This window comes from Jaculus jaculus, chromosome 1 (genome assembly GCF_020740685.1).
Source record: "Jaculus jaculus isolate mJacJac1 chromosome 1, mJacJac1.mat.Y.cur, whole genome shotgun sequence".
In the NCBI taxonomy this organism is placed as follows: Eukaryota; Metazoa; Chordata; class Mammalia; order Rodentia; family Dipodidae; genus Jaculus; species Jaculus jaculus.
In genome coordinates, this window is record NC_059102.1 from 157,754,919 (window position 1) to 157,774,319 (window position 19,401).

At 54.7% G+C, this 19,401-nt stretch overlaps 1 protein-coding gene across 2 annotated transcripts in view; it reads right to left on the reverse strand.

Annotated features, from left to right (window-relative positions):
- Ano1 (anoctamin 1) overlaps positions 1 to 19,401 on the reverse strand; it is a 185,672-nt gene that overhangs the window by 8,973 nt on the left and 157,298 nt on the right. For both annotated transcript variants that reach the window (XM_045161684.1, XM_004654244.2), the window contains 8 exons: positions 17,939 to 18,140; positions 17,607 to 17,718; positions 16,962 to 17,019; positions 14,307 to 14,407; positions 13,105 to 13,250; positions 9,401 to 9,553; positions 2,367 to 2,419; positions 751 to 935 (listed from right to left, as the gene is read on the reverse strand). In XM_045161684.1, the coding sequence (XP_045017619.1) occupies positions 751 to 935; positions 2,367 to 2,419; positions 9,401 to 9,553; positions 13,105 to 13,250; positions 14,307 to 14,407; positions 16,962 to 17,019; positions 17,607 to 17,718; positions 17,939 to 18,140 (1,010 nt within the window). The remainder of the gene's footprint in view (positions 1 to 750; positions 936 to 2,366; positions 2,420 to 9,400; positions 9,554 to 13,104; positions 13,251 to 14,306; positions 14,408 to 16,961; positions 17,020 to 17,606; positions 17,719 to 17,938; positions 18,141 to 19,401) is intronic.

Sequence of the window (19,401 nt, forward strand, 5' to 3'; positions counted from 1 at the left end):
ACCTGGATCCTTTGGCTTTTCAGGCAAGCACTTTAATCACTAAGCTATCTCTCCAGCCCAAAGACTTTTTATTTATTTGAGAAAGAGAGACAAAGAGGGAGGGAGTAAGGGAGAGGGAGAGAGAGAGAGAGAGAGAGAGAGAGAGAGAGAGGGAATGAATATGGGTACACCAGGGCCTCCTGCCACTGCAAACTCCAGAACTCCAGATGCATGCACCCCCTTGTTCATCTGGCTTTACATAGGTACTGGAGAATTGAACCTGGATCCTTAGGCTTCACAGGCAAGCGCCTTAACAGCTGAGCCATTTCTCCAGCCCAGTTTATTTTTTGATACAGGGTCTCTCACTGGTCCAGCAAGACTATCTAGCTGGAAAGTTCTAGGGACTCTCCTTTTTCTACCTCCCCAGTCCTGGGATCATGGATACAGGCTGCCATGTTCAGCATTTCACGTAGGTACCGAGGATCCAACCTTGGTCCTCATGTCTGCAGAGCAAGCACTTTATCCACTAAGCCATCGCCAAGCTATTTTTTTTTCTTTTTGAACATGGTATCACTCTGTAGTCCAGACTGGCCCGAGACTCATGGCAATCCTCCTGCCTCAGTTTCCTGAATGCTGGGGTCACAGACATTTTTCTTCAAAGCAAGTTTAAGTCGTCTCGAGACCTGTCTGTGAGGAAACGAGCCTTTCCCAGAACTCCCCACCACCCCCCACAGGGCTCTTCAGAGCAAGACGCTTGTGCTGAGGTGGTACCTGCAGATATGAACCTCGTAGCCCAGGTCCAGCGGGTCGTTGGGCGCGGTGCCGTTCTGGAAGTCGCTGACGTTGAAGGAGGATAGCGTGTGGTTGACAAAGCCGTGCATGGTCCCATTCTGACTGTACATGTAGAGGTACACCAGGCGAGGGATGAAATCTGACGTGAAGGAGATCACAAAGGCCTGCGGGGGAGCACGGGCCCTGGGTGAGGCAGGGCGGCCTCGTGGATGGATGAAGGAGGGAAGGAAGGGAGGGTCAGGGTATCCCTGGCAACCTTCTATAACCTGAAGCAGCTCCTCAAGTGGGGCACATGTGAGCAGGTGAAGTCAGGCTGCCTCTCCCTGGCTTGCGGGAGAAGTTAAGGAGCCTAGAGAAGGGCTCTGTGGACCGTAAGGTTTGTGCCTACCTCATTTCATCCCAGAGGCACCTCTGGCGTAAATGCCCAGTGGCCTCTGACAGGCTGTGTGGCACTGGGTACATCACCTGCTCTCTCTGGGCTTTGGCTGTCTCTCACGTAAGCTTGGAGCTTGCAAGGGACCTTGCTCCAAGGGCTGTGTGTAGGATAACGGGGTGTGTGCAGTAAAACCGGGCAAGAAGGTCTGGAATGTTCTAGATGCCCAGCACTAGTAGGCCCTGATGTTGTTCTCCTTGCGGGATGTCTAGTGCATGCCTTGGCTCCATAAAGGCTGAGCCCCAGGGTCTCCTTGTTCAGGGACCCATGCTTGCTGGCTGCTGGCCTGCGTGCAGGTCCCCTCAACAGAGGGGCTTCAAGGCCTCGGTCTGGGTGGTGGGCACCCAGCAGGAGGGTGCCGCGGTCCTTCTGGACCGTACCTGGTGGGAACCAAGTGGCAGGGCTCCCCTGTGATGGGCACACTTGCAGGACCCTTCTGCCCACCCCCATGTGCAAGGTGCCCACATCTAGAGGCTCCGTAGCAGGTGGAAGGGATCTATGCCATGGTGTGGCATGAAGGATGCTCTGGGGCAGCCTGGGCTCCTCACCCCCAGTCACCCTTCGGCTTTGAAGCATGAGCAGGGACCAATGAATGCAGCCGAAGCCTCAGGGGACAGAGAGCCAGGCAGGCCACAGCGGAGTCTGCGGGGTTGCTGGGGTGGCCAAGGCCCATGCCACTGCATCTACCCAGGTGCTGGGGAGGAGCCTGCAGACATTAGCAGACGTAGGGCCCTTCTTCCTCAGCATCTCCTACACCGCCTTTATATTATTTATTTACTTCATTTTAAAAAAAAATTTTAGTTTTATTTTTTTTGTGGTAGGGTCTTGCTCTAACCTAGGCTGACCTGGAGCCTCAGGCTGGCCTTGAACTCATAGCAGTCTTCCTACCTCAGCCTCCCGGGTGCTGGGATTAAGGTGTGTGCCACCACGCCCATCTACTTATTTATTTTTGAGATAGGGTCTTGTCATACAGACAAAGCTAGCCTTGAACTCATGGCGATCCTTCTGCCTGCTTCAGCCTCCCAAGTGCTAGGATGATAGATATGAACCAAGGGATATTTCTAAAATGAGATATCCCTACAGCCTGGTGGGTGGGGGGGAGGGGTCGGTCTGGCTGCTCAACCAGGACTCCCATTCAGTGGAAGTGCCTGATGTCACTTACATTGATGATGACAGCAAGCTTCCCGACGCCTCTGAGGATGTTGTACCAGATGCCTGGGGCAAGAAAGAAGCACATGTGAGAGCTTTGTTGGACCAAATGTGTGCATGACTTTGCAGGTGCTGGGTAATCAGAAGACACCAAGGCAATGGGACATTGCCAGGGAGCTCGAGAACAGTGGGGTCCAGGGGCTTAGACAGCCTGGGCCCTATGGCCTGGACCTCCCTGAGAGCCTGCCTGGAGGTGCCTGGTGTAGGAAGAGCCCCTTCATTCCTTTCTCCCTTCCTCCTGTGATCCTTTCTTCCTTCCCTTCCTTCTCTCTTCCATTCTTTCAATTCCTTCCTGTCCTCCCTTCTTTCTTTTACTTCCCTCCTTTTCCCTGCTCTCTCCTTTCATCATCATCATTATTATTATTTTTTGTTTTTTTTTGAGGTAGGGTCTCACTCTAGCTCAGGCTGACCTAGAATTCACTATGTAGTCTCAGGCTGGCCTCGGACTCACAGCAATCCTCCTACCTCTGCCTCCCGAGTGCTGGGATTAAAGGCGTGCACCACCACGGCCGGCTTCCTTCCCTTATTTTTGCTCCGTGTGTATGTGTGTTGTGAGTGGATATGCATGTTCTACATGTGCATGTCCAGGTGTGTTTACATGTATGTACATGTGCAGAGGCCAGAAGTCAACAGCAGTATCTTCCTGTGTCACTCTGCACCCAATGTTTTGCTTGTGCAGTACGTGTGCTGGTGTGTGTATGCGTGTGTGTGGTATATGCATGTGGATGTGCAGATGCACTGGCAGCACAGGGAGAAGGTCACGTGTGTGTGTGTGTGTGTGTGTGTGTGTGTGTATGTGGTATGCACATGCAGATGCACTGGCAGGCACAGGGAGGTCACGTGTGTGTGTGTGTGCGTGTGCGTGTGTATATGCACGTGCAGATGCACTGGCAGGCACAGGGAGGTCACATGTGTGTGGAGACACACCGGGAGAAGGTCACGTGTTTTCCTCTATTGCTCATCACCTCATTTCCTAGAGTCCATCTCCCTCTGAGCAGAGCTGTGGTTTCTGTGAGTTCTGGCAATCCTCCAGTCTCTGCTCCCCACAGGACTGGGATTACAGACAGGTGTGGCCATGCCCAGCTGTCTACATGGGTCCTGAGGAATCAAACTCAGAAACTCAGGCAGTCAGTCTCAGGCCTCATGTTTGCAGCGAGCACTTCTTACCCACTGAGCCATCTCCCCAATCCCTTCTCCTTATTTTTTTATTCTAAATTTTATTATCTATATTATAACAGGTTATATTCTTTTATCCCCTTGTTTCTACTCCTGTTACTCTTGGGATCCTCCTCAGTGGGGTCAGGGTATTCACTGTGGGGTCATGAAGGCCTCAGTTGGCCCCAGAGGGATAGCAGGGGGGGCATGCTTAGGGTATTCCTACCCACCCTTCCACCTACTTTAAGATAAGGTCTCTCACTGAACTCAGAGCTCACTGATTGGGTTAGGCTAGCTAGGCAGCAAACCCTTTGGATCCCCTTGTCTCTACCTCCCCAGCACTGGGATTATAGGCACAGGGCACACCCAGCTTTTCCATGGGTTCTGGCCATCTGAACTCAGGTTCTCATGCAAACTTGCTTTACTTGTTGAGCTCTGAGGGAGCCCTTTTCCAGTCCAAAGCTCAGCCAGGCGCCAGTCTCAGAGCAGAGAAGTCAGAGTTATGCAGTCTGGCTTGAAGGTCAGGACCAGGGCTAGCAAACCGGGCTGGTGCCCTGGGAGAGACTCTTAACAGACACCTAACAGCAGCATGGTACCAAGCCTTCCCCTCTGGACACGCCCTGGCTTCTGCTACCCCCAGTCCCAGGTGGCTAGAAAGCTCACACACAGCCCATGGCAGTGGCGTCTTGCTCTCCAGCTGTCTTCCACTGGAGAGGAGGAGGAGGAGGCCATTCATAGGAGGCCCTGTGCCCAGCAGGCCCCAGGCCTCAACCACACCCTGTCAGGCCAGGAGCTGGTTCTGAGAGACCAGTCCTTCTCAAGTCACCCCCGAGAGGAGAAGATGCTGCTGGCTATTCTAAGCCTTGGGGAAGAGTGAGGCAGGTGATTCCTCCAGGGCACAAACTGGGGGACAATGTCACATGCTATTCATCCCTAGTGAGGAGAAGTGTTGGACCAAATTTTCTTTTGTGGGGAGGTGGAGGGATGCACAGGACTAGTAGGGGTTTTCGCCCTGCCCTAGGCGCCCCAGAAGATGAGAGCCCCAGGCTCTGACGCAGTGGCTGAAGCCACAGTATCATGCATGGAATCAGATCTGCTTCCTACCCTGGCCTGCCTTTCTTTCTTTTTTTTTTCCTTCCTTCCTTCCTTCCTTCCTTCCTTCCTTCCTTCCTTCCTTCCTTCCTTCTTCCCTCCCTTCCTTCCTCTCTCTCTCTTTCTTTCTCTTTCCCTCTTCCTTTCTTTCTTTGTTTTTTTTGAGGTAGGGTCTTGGCCAGACTGACCTGCAATTCACTATGTAGTCTCAGGCTGGCCTCCAAGTCACAGCCATCCTCCTACCTCTGCCTCCTGAGTGCTAACATTAAAGGTGTGTACAGCCACTACTGGCTACCCTGGCCTATGGTGATATCAGGATAAATAGATGGCAGTTGCCTACACAAGGCCATCTGGTGGACAGTTTGGGAAAGAGCCATCTCCCTTCCCTGCTGCACATCATTAGCCTCTGGGCCTCTGGGGTGATGACCTCATCCAATAGGCAATCTCCACATATGTCCTCTGGTGCTTTCCATGATGATGGAAGCTCTGTGTAGCTTCCTGATTGTGGGGGAGGTGGGGAAGGCAAGTGGGTACTACACACTGAAAGCCATGGATACCAGGGAGCCAGTGAGGATACTAGAAGAGGAATGGATCCTTATGATGCCATTGTCTGTACACCTGGGCCAATTCTGGAAATATATTTTACAGGCTTCTCTACTGATGTGTGTTGGGGCTGAAAGCCCTCCTGTGATCTCAGAGATCCTGGGCATGCTGGTGTGTCCTATGTCTCCTGGGATTGTACTGCACACAGAGTTGACACCATTGTGTGAGTTTGTTCAATGGTTCCCCAAAGCAAAGAAAGTCTTTTCCAACAGGCCAACCTAGAAGAAAACACGCAAAGGGCTTGTGGCTTGACTGTCTGACTGCGTGGTACCCTGTTAGACTGTGGACTCCTTAAAAGTGTTGGCTGACAGCCAGAAAGATGGCTTAGCTGTTAAGGCACTTGCCTGCAAAGCCAAAATACCCAGGCTTATTTCCCCAGGACTCATGTAAGCCAGATGCACATGCATCTGGAGTTTGTTTGCAGTGGTTGGAGGCCGTGGTGCACCCATTCTTTATCTATCTGTCCCTATACCTTAAATAAATAAAGAAATATATTTAAAAAAATGTTGGCTGATGTTTTAAAAACCCAGACTGCTTCCAGTGCTCCCTGGGTGTCGGTCCATCTCCATGGCAACACTGCAATGGCTGATGATGGCGCCCCCTGCAGACCAACTGACCACATTTGTTCCCTGCACCTGGGGAGACCTTGCTGCCTCTTCTCCAGGCCCCTAGCTGCTTCTCTTGCCTTGGTCCTTTATCATACCTTATTTTTAAGATAGTTTCATGAAGTACAGGATAGCTTCAAATTTACTATGTATCTGAGGATGACCTTGAACCCCTGACCCTCCTACATCTATCTACCTCCTGAGCGCTGGGATAACAGGCATGTGCCACCACACCTGGGTCTTCTTTTCAATCTTTTCTTTGTGTTTTCACCACCATCATCTTCTTCTCTCTCTGCCCTCCTCTTCCCCGCTCCCCACACCGAGGACTCTAAGACCCACTTCTAAGATCATGACTAAGCAGCCTCTTGGCTGAGCCAGGTGCTTGGAGAGGGCGTAGATCGGCTCACCTGGAGCTCCCAGGTGCAGCACGTGGCTAAGTCTTCCCCAGCAGGTAGGCTCTGGAGCAGGAAGTCACCTCTCAGTGCCAGGGGAGCTGAAGCCGGGGTCCCACGCACCCATGGGAGGGGTTCCTGCTGGGACCGCCCCTTCCCAGCCCTCCTCAATGGCTGATTCAAAGCTCTGCGATCTGGAGTGCAAGCCACCCCTCGCCAGGGCCCATGGGGTACAGGTCATAGATGCCACTGGTCTCTCTGTCCCCAGGGACGCTGGCCAGGAGGCCATGCATGGATCAGAGGAAGAAGACAAAAGCCCCTTTGAAGGAAAGGTTACAGCTCAGGAGCCTACAAATAAGCGTGAGAAAGCATCCGATCACGCCCCGCAGCCAAGTGGGCAGGAACCAGGAAGCGCACTGCTGATCCGTGTGCCCTGAGAAAAAGCGAAGAGCTCCTTCCCCGCGGGAGCCCGGCAGGGCTGGGGGTGCCGCTGTGTCCACCCTGGTGGGCTCCCAAGTTTCCAGCGGTCATCAGCAGAGGACAACCAGCCTCTGCCAGGAAGCTAATGGCATCTCGGCCATTACACACCTCTTGCACATCTGCTGGGGACTTAGCTGGGGGCTTTTGTCAGGATGATGGGATGGGGGGTGAGGTGGCCCCACACAGTCTTTTCCTTCCACAGGGCGCAGAGCTTTGGGCCTTCCAAGAACTGTCTGCATCCCTTTTTGTGACTCTGGCACTGAGCGCTGGGGGTGCCAAGCCGATCCTCCACTCGCAGAGGCTTTGGGCTCCAGTTCTCCGGCTCTGGACTCCCATCTCCCCATCTGGAAAACGGGACCAAGACTCTACTCCTGACTCTGCCCAGGTTTCTCTGGAGACCCAGTGGTGGAAAGTTTTAGAAAAAAAGTTTGCATGGGACACAGCGTCCCGGCTGGTTTTAGAGCAGAGCGTGGGGTGCCAATGAGGGCCATGGAGGTCAGCTTCTGAGTTCCTGTGGCCCAGATCCAGCCCAGGGCCCACTTCTGTCTGGCAGGGCTTTTCAACATTGTTTAAGTACAAAAGTAAATATGTCTGAAGGGCTTTGTCTTCAGGTGAGAACAGCCACTGTAAGCCTTGGGGACATCTCCTCTTTAGAAAGCACAGTTTATTCCCTTTGCGGAAAGATGTTTTGACCTTTGACCCAGCAATCCAAGAGCTTCCGAATGGCTTTTGTAACAACCTGGACATCACCAGCCTGTTTGACCGTTTGGGGCATAGCTCACCCTATGATCACAGTGGGGGCCAGAATCAGGGACACTGAGGGCTTGGAGGGACTTGGGGAGGGTCAGTAGGTTCAGGGGCTTTCTTTGCAAAGCTTCTAAGTCTGTGGACAACGTCCTGGGAGAGTCCAGCTTGATCTGCTTCAACTGTCTAATCAGTTAAGTGAGTGACGTTAGGAAGCGCAGGTGTCCCGGCACGGTGCAAATACCACCCCACAGGAGGCCTGACTTGCTTACCTCTCACAGCACCTAGGCTTTCTGAGCCTCTCTCAGAGCCAAGGGTCTCTCTACAGACCCCTTGGCCCAGACCTGAGGCTGGCTGCAGGACCAGTCAGCGAAATCACAGATATTTATTTGATGGTATTTGAATGTGGGTGGGCAATTTCATCTGATCTGATCTGAACCACAGCAACATGATAGAGAAGCCTGGTCCACTTTATCGTGGAGAGGGGCGGTGGGCAACTGGCAGGTGTTTTCACCTCTGGCAGGGGTTGGTCATGCCTCCAGAGGCCAAGGGACGGGAGAGTGCTGCGTCCAGGCCAGCCGAGCTTCCAGCCAGCACAGGAGAGAATACAGCCCAGGTGATGTGATCCGAGGGTCCCCACTGATGTCCAGGTCTGTAGAAGACCCTGGGAGGACTGAGGCCACTTCCCACCATCTTGCAAACTTGTGTCTGGGCCCAAAGATCCCTTGTCACTGAGGAATCGAAACCGTGTGGGCAAGTGACGGAGGGTATCGCTCATGGAGTCAGCTCTTGATGCTTCTGAGCGTGGGCACAGAGGTCATTCTGACAGGGCCGTGTTCAAGAAGGGATATGATGGAAGGATTCCCGAGATTTTGTTTTCATCCTGAATATGGAGTCCCACGTTAGGGTGGCCCTTGGTGGCTCTAGTCGATGTACGCATGTGGCCTGGAGTTCTTTCCACTTGGTCTCCCGCAGCCCCTACCCTTCCCAGATGCACACCCGATTTCTGCTTCCCCGCACACTCCTCACCAGGAAGTGTGCTCTGCTTTGACACATCTGACTGTCGCAGTGATGGCTCAGGCTCCCAACCCATGCCCCTCCTCCACATTGACAAGGAGACCCATAACTCAAACCCCAAGTTGACTTTCACCCTTGCTGTTCTTTCTTTTTTTTTTTTTCATTCACATGCTCATGCGTGTGTTGCATGTGTGCATGTATGTGTAGGTGTGGGTACACATGGAGGCCAGAGGATCATCTTGGGTATGATCCTCAGGAACACCATCCTGGTCTGCACACAGGGTCTCTTGTTGGCCTTGAGCTCACCAATTTTTGGACCGATTGGCCATCAAGCCTCAGGGATCATCCTGTCTCTGCCTCCCATTGCTGGGATGATAGACATATGGCACCACGTCCATTTTTTTCATCACGGGTTCTGGAGACCAAACTTAGGGCCTCATGACTGGCTGCGCCATCTCCCCAGCCCCATCACCTGTCCTTGACATGCACAGGCAAGTCACTCAACGACTCTCAACTTGAGCCTCCTTCCTTCCCCTCCGTGGACGTAAGTGAAAAGCGCTACTCTGTGCAGGAGGGCTTTGCTGCTAAGCAGCTAGTATCACCGCCCCCACTGGTCTCTCTCTTTGCTCTTGGACCACATGAATGCTGTGGTCAGGGTGTTGAGACCCATCCACGCCCGTTAAAGACTTCCTAAGATAGGACGGCAGAGACGGTCAGCTATCCAACACCCTCACTCATCTCAGATGTCCTCCGTAGCCAATACATAGAGGCTGGGGTCAGAGGCGAATCTCGATAGGGGACCCTTTTTGGAGACACCGCCTGGGGTCCCCTGGCTCTTGCAGAGCAGCTAGCTAGCCACCTGTCCGTGCACTCTGACCCTGCCACACTGGTTTGCTCACCGATATCTTTGGCTCTGATCGCCACTGGCCTCCGCAGCTCAGTGACGAACTTTTTGGCGTCCAGGCGGATCTCAATGATGTTGTTCAGCAGGGCGAACAGTGGTGCCAGGGGAAAGGAGGCCACGAACAGCGTGACGAAGCCAAACTGGATGACTGCAAGGAGAGCCGAGGCGGCCGTCAGCAACACTGCCAGGACACAGGCCACGTACTGCCCTGAGCTGCCTGGCATTCTGCCTTGGAGGCCCCCCCCCCCCCGAACAGACAGACCCACAGCTGTCTAAGGGCCTTGGGAGGACAGTCACCATGACCCTGAGTGGCCATCAGGCCCAGAGGACTGGACTTAAAACTCACTATATAACCCAAGCTGTCCTTGAACTTGTGAGAATCCTCTTGCCTCAGCCTTCTGAGTGCTGCGATCATAGGCACATACCATCACACTTACTTGATTCAGTTTCTAAAAATGGGTTGGGGCTGGGGATGTAGTCCATGCTTGTCTAGCATGCACAGAGAACTGGGTTTGCTCCCCATGCCACATAAACCCGGAATGGTGGTACGGGCAGGAGGATCAGAAGTTCACAGTCATCTTTGGCTACATGACAGTCTGTCTCAAAATAAAAAGAATGCATTTCAAGATGCCATTTTTTTTTGTTTGTTTTTTTGAGGTAGGGTCTCACTCTGGCTCAGGCTGACCTGGAATTCACTACGTAGTCTCAGGGTGGCCTCGAACTCACAGGGATCCTCCTACCTCTGCCTCCCGAGTTCTGGGATTAAAGGCGGGCACCACCATGCCTGGCTTTAAGATGCCATCTTTATACACGTCTATCATGAACTTTGGTCATGGTCTGCGTGTTCTCCTGAGTCACAAGCTAGTTACTCACAGATCTTTCCTACCTTCCCCTCAAGGAGAAAATGCCCAGGAGCTCTGGGCCCAGCCTGGCGGGAGCCCTGCTCTCCCATTGCCAGAGGCTCCCCGGGGAGGCCTGTTCCCATCCCTGTCTCCAAGATGCCCCCACACTTCCCCTTCCTGATGGCTTGGAGGTGGGTGTGCACCCATTTCCCCCGGGTTGCCTCTCAACTCTCTGCTTGTATGCCTCATTTTGCTGGTCAGCTCAGCTAGGCACCAGCTCTGGACAGTTTTGGCCCTACAATCTGCTAAGCATCCTGGGCAGGGTCCAGGGCAGGTCAGTGAAAGGTCGACAGAAGGACCTGTGTCGGGAAGCTGGTCCAGGAACTGCACGGCAGGACTTGGTCCAAGGGTGCCCTGTGCCAGGTGGTAAACAAGGAAGCGGCAGAATGTCACTCTGTGCCCCGCTGGCTGAGTGTAGCCATTGTTAACATCCAGGTGGGCAGGGCAAGGCACTGTGGGAAGCCTTGTCTCGGAGCCGTGTCTTGGTGGCCTCCTGTGTTGTGGGCTGGCTGGCTGGGTGGGAAGGCCCTGCCAAGCTCTTGTGGCGATGGGGCTGTGGGAAAAGCCGCAGGCTGTGCCCACGCCCATGGGCTTAGGCGCGGTAGGGCACGTCTCCGCGGGTGGGTTTTCCCACTACTGAGTGATGATTCTGCCTCGCCCAGTGCTGAGGGGATGAGAATGTGAGAAGGGGAAGCAGAAGAGGCTGCCGGGGGAGGGCGCTCAGGACAGGATGGAACACTCTTCCATCTGTAGCTATGTGCTCTAGCACCCAGTCTCCCTTTGAGGGAGCTGGTGTGACAGACAGCAAGTGGGGTGCAGTGTGTATCCTGATGCTGAGGTAGACAACAGGAGGACTTCTCCCCAGCCAGGGGGCGCTTGTGCTGGGAATCCTCAATTTCCAAGCCCACGAGGACTGTGGGAGTACCAGGTAAGGACTCCATTACTGGCAACACGTAAAACTGTGAGAATTGACCATGTCCCCCAGCCATCCACAGGCAGTGCCTGTCTGTGTATTTAGTCTCCTGGGATCTCCCATGGAGGGCGCAGGCCTGACCTTGCAGTGCCCAGTGCCCAGACCTTCCTGCTGGGATCCTGAGACCGAGTTTAAGCCATGGGGAGAAGCCACCCTGGAGCCAGCCCTGTTTGGGTCTTCTTCTGGGAGGAAAGAGAAGAGCTATAGCTGCCTAGGTCCTCTAAGGCCCTGTCACATGTCCTGGTGACAGGGTGCTGCTTCCTGCCGATCACTGGGGTGGCTGAGAGCCACCTGCCTGGAAGCATTTAAGCCAACACGAGGAGCAGCATGAAACCCCACGTGGTGACAGTGACCGGATGCTCCTGCCGCCATGCTGTAGCCTGGTCACCTGCTCCTCACTGCCCTCCACACTGTGACTGAGGAGCCATATGCTGGGCCCGCCACACCCCACCCAGTGCTTATGGAAGACAGAGAGTCCCAGGCAGTCCCTCTCTTGCCAGGCCTTGGGATGGGCCTGAGTAACAGCATTTCTGAGAGCCACTCATGGTGGCCAGGGCCACGGGCAACACCGGGACGCCCCTGGGCTGGAGTGAGGCTCCCTCACCACCTCTGCTCACTCGTTCATTTGGTACACGCGCACTCAGCACCTGGTGTGTGCCTGGGTCTGTTCTGGGGCAGAGAGTGGTGGGGAAAAGTCCTTTCTTCACAGGGCCCCATACTTACAGGAGACAGATGGCAAAGGAAGGAGGAGGGACTAAATATGTCAGCTGGCCATCCAACATGGGGACGGGCTGGGTGGGGTGGCGCACACCTTTAATCCCAGCACTCGGGAGGCAGAGGTAGGAGGATTGCCAAAGAAAAGCAGACGAAGAAGAAAGACACAGGATGAAAGGAGGCATAGGGGTCCTGACTATGGGAGAGAGGCTGCTCCTTTTAGCCACCATGGTAAGGGGAGACCCCTGCTGGGGATGCCTTGAGCATGGTTTTGGAGGAAGGGAGACAGTGGGTCATGCAGGTGGTTGGGGGAGAGCTCTTCAACAGGCCCCCAGCGGGGCGCAGGCCCTGTGACAAGCCTGAGCTCTTGTTTATAGAACAGTGAGGGCGCCAATGTGTCCAGGGCAGAGGGCAGCCGGGCAGGAGACAGCCTTGAGACGCCAGGGGCCTTGTAGGCCACACCTGGCCGTTTCCCACCTCTGAGAGGTATATACGCCACCCCTCAGCATTCTGCTGTCCAGAGACAAAACTGGGTGGCAAGGATCAACGCTTGGGGTCTTTGATCTGTGCGGGAGCTGCAGCTAGCCCAGGCGTGGGGACTGGCACCTGCGGGCTCGGGAAAGGGAGTGGAGTCACAGACTCAAAGGGGGACTCTAAAGGGACGTGGGGGTAGTGTCCAGGTTGCTGAGGGCCTGGAGCAGAGGGGAGGAAGGAGGGAGAGTCGCTGTGCGCACGGGTCAGGCTGTGCTGCAAGGATATGGCCACGGTTGCCTACAGAGGAGCCGTCCTCACAGACCAGAAGACGGGGCAGTGCCCGAGGCCCAGGGTCTGCCACCTCACCCACAGAGGAAGGGGGTCACTGAGGCTGGGGTGGGGGCATCCCAGCCATGCAGCCCTTTCCCCATTCCTATCCTGATGTCTGCAGGTGACCTTTGGCCTGTTTCTTTGTAAATGTTTTTTTTTTTTTTTTTTTGGCTTTGAGATAAGATTGTCACTGTGGAGCAGCCCACGTGCTCTCAAACCCTCCCACCGGCTGGGCTCACAGGTGGGTTTCCACCTGGCATGCAGCCTGTCCCGTGCCAGGTGGGCCCTGCCCAAGGACGCACTCACTCATTTCCATGTACTCCGGGGTGAGGCCGGCGAACGGCTCCAGGTTGAAGTCCACCTCATAGCGCTGCTTCCTCTTCACGGACTCCTCGTGGTCCGAGGGGCTCTGGCGCCGCAGCTTCAGGTAGCGGATAAACTTCTTCATTTTCCTGCAGGAGGCACCGGTCGGCGGCCAGCTCCCCCGCGCCGCCCGGCTCTCCCTGTCTCTGTCTATCCATGGCCACGCCGGCACCTTTGAATTACACAGCTTAGCTTCCTGCTCTAACCCTCAAATCCGCTGGCTCACAGGAGTGACTGATGGTGACCCGCTTCCTCTGCCTTTCCCTCCTTTTCCTGAGGGGGCAAGAGAACAGAGGGCCATCCGTGGCCACTGGAGCGTGACCCTCTTGCCAGGAAGGAAGATATCCTCAAGCGACACTTGTGCCCCTCCCTTTGGCGATCAGACCATTGAAAGGATGGTCTCTAAGGAACTGGAGTTTTCCCCAGGGGATCTCAGGCTGGGAGAATGGAAAGGCTGAAGCCTGGTACCAGGCAGGAAGAGATTTCACACGGTGCTGACCACCTTGCAGGACACAATGGAGTCCAGATAAGGATGGGCCAGTGACGGGCAGGGCCTCGCGTTGGCCAGGATTGCCTAGTTCTGTGTACCTCTTGCCCTCTACTTAAACTTAAACCTCAAGTCAGAACCTTGAAGGTGGACTTGGGGGGGGTTCATCGGTTCTCTTTGTTCCTCTTCTCACTATTGCTGTGTTGAATAAATCTCCTTTCTCTGCTTTTCACTGTTGGGTCTTTAATTGGCCTACACATGACTGGCAGAGCCTCGCTCGTTAGGGCGGCCAGGGCCCAGGCCTTGACGCCCTAGTAGCAAGAGGGCCTGGCAGGTGTTGGGACCACAGGAACTGCAGGATGGGGCCCTGCCTATGAGCTCTCTCCTTGCGGCAGAGCACAGTATTCTGACACCAAGAGGTGTGTGTGGGGGTGTGTGGTTGTGGTACCTAGCCTGGAAGGTGTGAGTCCCCCCCCCCAGCCTCCTCCTCCTTGTCCACACTGGGGTGACTTCTGCTCCATTCCCCCCTGTCCTCACTGCTTCCATTTCGGGCACCCCCATCCCATTGGAGGAAGGTCCCCTGCCACGGAGACCGCTGCAAGAGCCCATTCAGTGCCCGAGCCCCAGTGCCCCAGCCCCGGGCGCAGCGCGCACTCACGGGATGCCGATCTCAAACAGGTTGTTCTGGATGAGCTGCTTGCCCAGCATGATGATGCTCAGCTGGATACAGAGTTCCATCAGGCAGCCGCCCGGGGCGCACTGCGGACGAGAACCATGTCACACACGGTCAGGCCCCAGCGGCAAGGGGCAAGGCTGTCCCTGGAGCTATGGGGGCCGGCGGGGTGGGGGGGAAGGATGCGGGTCCTCATAAAAGATACAGTCAAGTCCTCGCCCCTGGAGTCTGGCAAATGGGTCCTTATTTGGAAAAGGGTCTTTGTCAATGTGAGCAGTTAGGTAAGAAGAGGCTGTGCTTGGGAGGGAGTGCCCTACTCCAGTGACTGGTGGCCTCAGGGTAGGAGAGAACAGAAACTCAGAGAAAACACATGATGGAAGGATGGAGGCTATGGCTGGAGTGATACAGAAAGGGCCACCATGAAACCAGCGTGGTGGTTTCAAGGCTATCCTTGGCTACATCGTAAGTTTGAGGCTAGCCTGGGCTACAATGAGACCTTATTTAAAAAAAAAAGGGCTGGAGAGATGGCTTAGAGGTTAAGTGCTTGCCTAAGGACCCTGGTTCGACGCTTGATTCCCCAGGACCCATGTTAGCCAGATGCACAAGGGGGCGCATGTGTCTAGAGTTCATTTGCAGTGGCTGGAGGCCCTGGTGCACCCATTCTCTCTCTCTCTCTCTCTCTCTCTGCCTTTCTCTCTCTGTTCTTAAATTAACAAACAAACAAACAAACAACAACAACAACAAATAAATCCGAGGAGGTAGGGAGAAGGAGGAAGAGGAAGAGGGGAGAGTCATTCTTTCTCCTCCTCCTTTCCTATTTCCTTCTTTTCTTTTCGATAGGAGGTCATGTATTCTAAGCTGGCCTAGAACTCCCTTTGTTGTCAAAGATGAACTTCTGACCCTCCTGCTTCTACCTCCATAGTACTGGGATTATAGTCATGTACCACTCATTCAGTTTATGTGGTACTGGGGATGGAGCCCAGGGCTTTTGTGCGAACTATGCAAACATTTCACCAACTAAATCACATCTCTTCTTTAACTAAGCCCACTCTCTTCCTTCCTGGTAAGATGAGTTATTCCATGGGCTGGAAATGGGGCTGGGTACCCTGAGACCTGGACTGCTGATAACCTTGGTTGGGGACCGAGCTGCTGGCCATGGAACATATATATATATGTATCGGGGGGAAGAGGAGAGAGAGACAGAGACACAGAGAGAGGGAGAGAGAGAGAGAGAGGAGCAAGTCCACAGGTCAGGACTCAGCAGCAGAGGGCAATAGACTAAAAAAAGAAAAAAAAAAAAACACCCAAGTTCTGTTTTTTCTTCTTAATTCGTTTTTACCAGAGAGGGAAATAGCCAAAAGCTAACAAAGTAGGGGCTGGAAAGTTGGCTCGCTGGCTAAGGCACTTGCTTGCAGAGCCTCATGACCTGGGTTTGAGTCCCCAGATGCACAGAGTGCAGGAGGCCCTGGTGCACCCGTTCTCTCTCTCTCTCCTTGCAAATAAATAATTTTTTAAAATAGCTAATAAAACAAAACATAAAACCTAAACAAAAAAAATCCAAAGGACAGCAAAAAACCTAGATGTGGGCTAGGGAGATCGCTCAGTGGGTAAAGTTCTTGTTTGCAAACCCTGCAGCCCACAGTTCATTTCCCTAGGACCCACGTAAAGCCAATGTGACACATGCATCTGAAGTTTGTTTGCAGCAGCAAGAGGACCTGGCGTGCCACTCTCTCTCTCAATTAAATAAATTAATAATTTAAAAAATAACCCCAAACCTAGATGTAACTAACCTCCCCCTCTCCTTTGCTTCTTCCCTCCCTCCCCTCCTCCGAGACAGGATCTCACCATGTAGCCCAAGCTGGCTTTGAACTTCAACCCTCTTGTCTTAGCCTCCTGATGGCTAGGGTGACGGGTGTAGTATGCCACCATACCCAGCCAGCTAACATTTCCCTCCCTCCCTCCCTCCCTTCCTTCCTTCCTTCCTTCCTTCCTTCCTTCCTTCCTTCCTTCCTTCCTTCCTTCCTTCCTTCCTTCCTTTCTTTCTTTCTTTCTTCTTTCCTTCCTTTCTTCTCTTTTTCTCTCTCCTTGCCTCCCTCCCCTCTTTCCTTTCCCGCCTTCTTTCTTTCTATTTTTTGCATGTGCATGTGTGTATGTGTGGGGGCCAAGGGTCAACACTGAGTGTCTTTCTCCATTGCTCTCCTCCTTATTTTCAAGACAGTCTCTCACTCACCCTGGAACTCACTCATTCCTCTAGACTAGCTACCCAGTGAGCCCTGGATTCTGTCTCTGCCACCCCAGCACCAGCATTACAGCTACATCTGATGTTCATGTGGGTTATGGAGGGCTAAACACAGGTTGCTCAGCGAGCACTTTACTGACTGAGCCATCTCCCCAGCTCCCGCCCTCTCCACCCAAGGTAATTGTCTTCAACTCTGGACGGACTGGTGAGTCCCTTCTTTCAGGACAGTTTTCTGTGGACACACTGAAATGGCGCCAGCGTGGTGGCTGCAGCCCAGGAACCCAGAGGAAAGACACTGTTGCATAGCGACACACGTGCCTAGCTGCTTCTTGGAGCCCCCGTGCGGGTAACCAAGAAGCAGAGAAGAAGAAGGGCCGCTGCAAGGTGGACAAGCCTGTTACCTCCTCCATCCGGAAAGAGCGGAAGATGTACACGTAGTCTCCTGGACGTCCCACAAACCTGGAACAATTGGGGCGGTTGTCAGGAGGAGTCAGTCTTGCTCTCCAGAGAGGCCACCCAAGGGGGATGTGTCAGGCTATGGATCTCTCCCAGTCTGAGCCTCTGGGGAATATGCAGTTTTCTTCTGCCGAGTCCCTGGGCTACCTACAGGCTCCCTAGCTGATCCTGGCCTTTCACACCACCTGACTGCTGCCTTCGGCCACTTGGTGCCTAACTTGCCAGCTGAAGGCACCCCCGAAACTGCTGCTGGGGCTACTGCCTGGGGTCCTCACTGTCTGGAGTCCCTGTTGCCTGAGGCTCTTCATTGGCTGGGGTCTGTACTGCCTGGCATCGGTTTTGTCTGGGGTCCCCATTGCTTGGGGTGGGTCCCTGCTGTTGGGGGGGGTCCTGTATTGCCTGGAGTCCCTGCCGTCTGGGGTCTCCATTGCTCTGTTACTACTCCAGCCACAGTCAATCCTTTTGGGAACACCGCAGCTCTCGGAGCTGTGCTGGTTGCTCTTTCTCCTGTCCTCAGGGGATACAGGACAGGACAGAACCTCCCACCCACATGGAGGAGGCCCCTGAGCAGTGGTCGAAGATGCTCCTACCGGCCTTTGAAGAAGGCGACGTAGAAGATGGGGGTGTACGAGTTCACAAACTTCAGCAGGAAGGCCTTGAAGGTTAGCCTGTCTTCAAAGCTCTTCTCAGTCTTCGGGACCTCTGGGGGAGAGAGGGATGGCGTAGACTGTGCCAGCTGCCTACACGCCATTGCCCACCAGGCTGGCAACCAATTGCAGATGGGGCAGGGCCCAGGAGACAGCCGGACGTGGCAAGAGATGAGCGTGCAGGCTGCTCGACCCCTGGCTGGTCCAGTTCCAGAGGCCGCGCTGCCCCATGCCACCCCCCGCTGCCCCATGCCATCCCGGCACGTGGCACTCACCAATCTTGGTGAGCCACCTGGCAATGCAGCCGTAGACCTCATCCAACAAGATGATGACTACCAGGTTGATGATGACGGCGGTGGCCGTGACCGTGACCCGGATGTTGGACCGCACCGATGGGGAGGAGTTCATGGCCAAGGCGGCGGCCATGGAGATTCTGTAGATGATGACGCCGAGCACGATGGCAAATGTCACTGCGATCTGCAGGGGAGGAGACATGCTTAGCTGGGGGTGGGGGACGACACAGGGGTTCCCAGAGCTCTGTCTGTCTGCTCCCTTGGCCCAGCTGCTCCTAGCCCCTAGGTCTTCCATGTCAGGATTACGACTGGCAGCTCAAGTGCTCACCGGATGCCTGGGGTCCTGGGGGTGTCTACTTGCCGTAGACAGATGGAAGCTACAGGACCCTGAGGATCAGAAAGGTTGTGCAGCCTGGACAGGGCATCTAGCTATGGGATTGGGCTTTGCCAGTGGGCACACTCCTGGCCAAAGTCCACCACATCTTTTCCCCATGGGGCTTGAGCATGAGTCTTCTTCTACCACACCAGCCCAGGACACTGTAGCCACACCCCAGTGGCTCTCCTGGTGGGTCCCAGAGCAGACTGGCTGCCAGGAAGCCTTCTCCCGCAAGCTGGGGTGACTGACAGCAGAGACACCTGAGATGGGGTGCTGGGCTGAGCCGGCTACCCTCACAGCCACTGCACACTGCTGGTCAGCCACCTTCTGACTCCCGCACGAGAGCAGGACCAAGGCTCACTGAATCTACCATCTGTGATCTAGAACATTCCGTGGAATTCAGGCTGGTGGGGCCCGAGATCCATGGGTTGGAACGACTGACAGTTTTGTTCCATCTGCCAGTCTGTCTGTCTGAGTTCTGTTTTCCCTGTGGGTCTAATCCATGGGTGAGACCCAGCCCCTGCCCTACTTTGCCCTGCCCAGGGGCGTGGGTGCTCCACCCTGGAGCTTGCTAGGTGGAGGGTGGGCATGTCAGAGTACCAGGCAGAGCCAGACTTCGGCTAAGTGTGGGTTCTGTCCGTGTCCCAGTGTTCAGAATGTGGGGTGGGTTCTGTCCCTGTGAGCAGGGTCTCTTGTGGATCCCAGGACAGGGCCCTGACCCCTGGGGCCTCAGAGCCACAGGTTGTATAGGCGCGACGCAGCCACCCTAGGGGGGAGGCTAAGCAGTCGGGATCTCCTTAGAAGGTTCTCACTGCACACTTAGAGCCACAGCTCAGCTTCCACAGACATCTGCCGGTGACTAAACATTGACCACGCCCCGCCCAGGAAAACCGTCTGCGGGGGCACCGCCCCCCCCCCCCGCCCCTGGGCCATGCTGATGAAGGGGTTGCCATGCTACAAGCCTGAAGTGTGGGTACCACACCCGGGCTGCGCCAGGAAGCAAGGGCTTTCCTCGGATCACCCCCTCAAGCCTGCCAAGAGGTTCCTCCCTGGCCACGGGGAAGTCTGT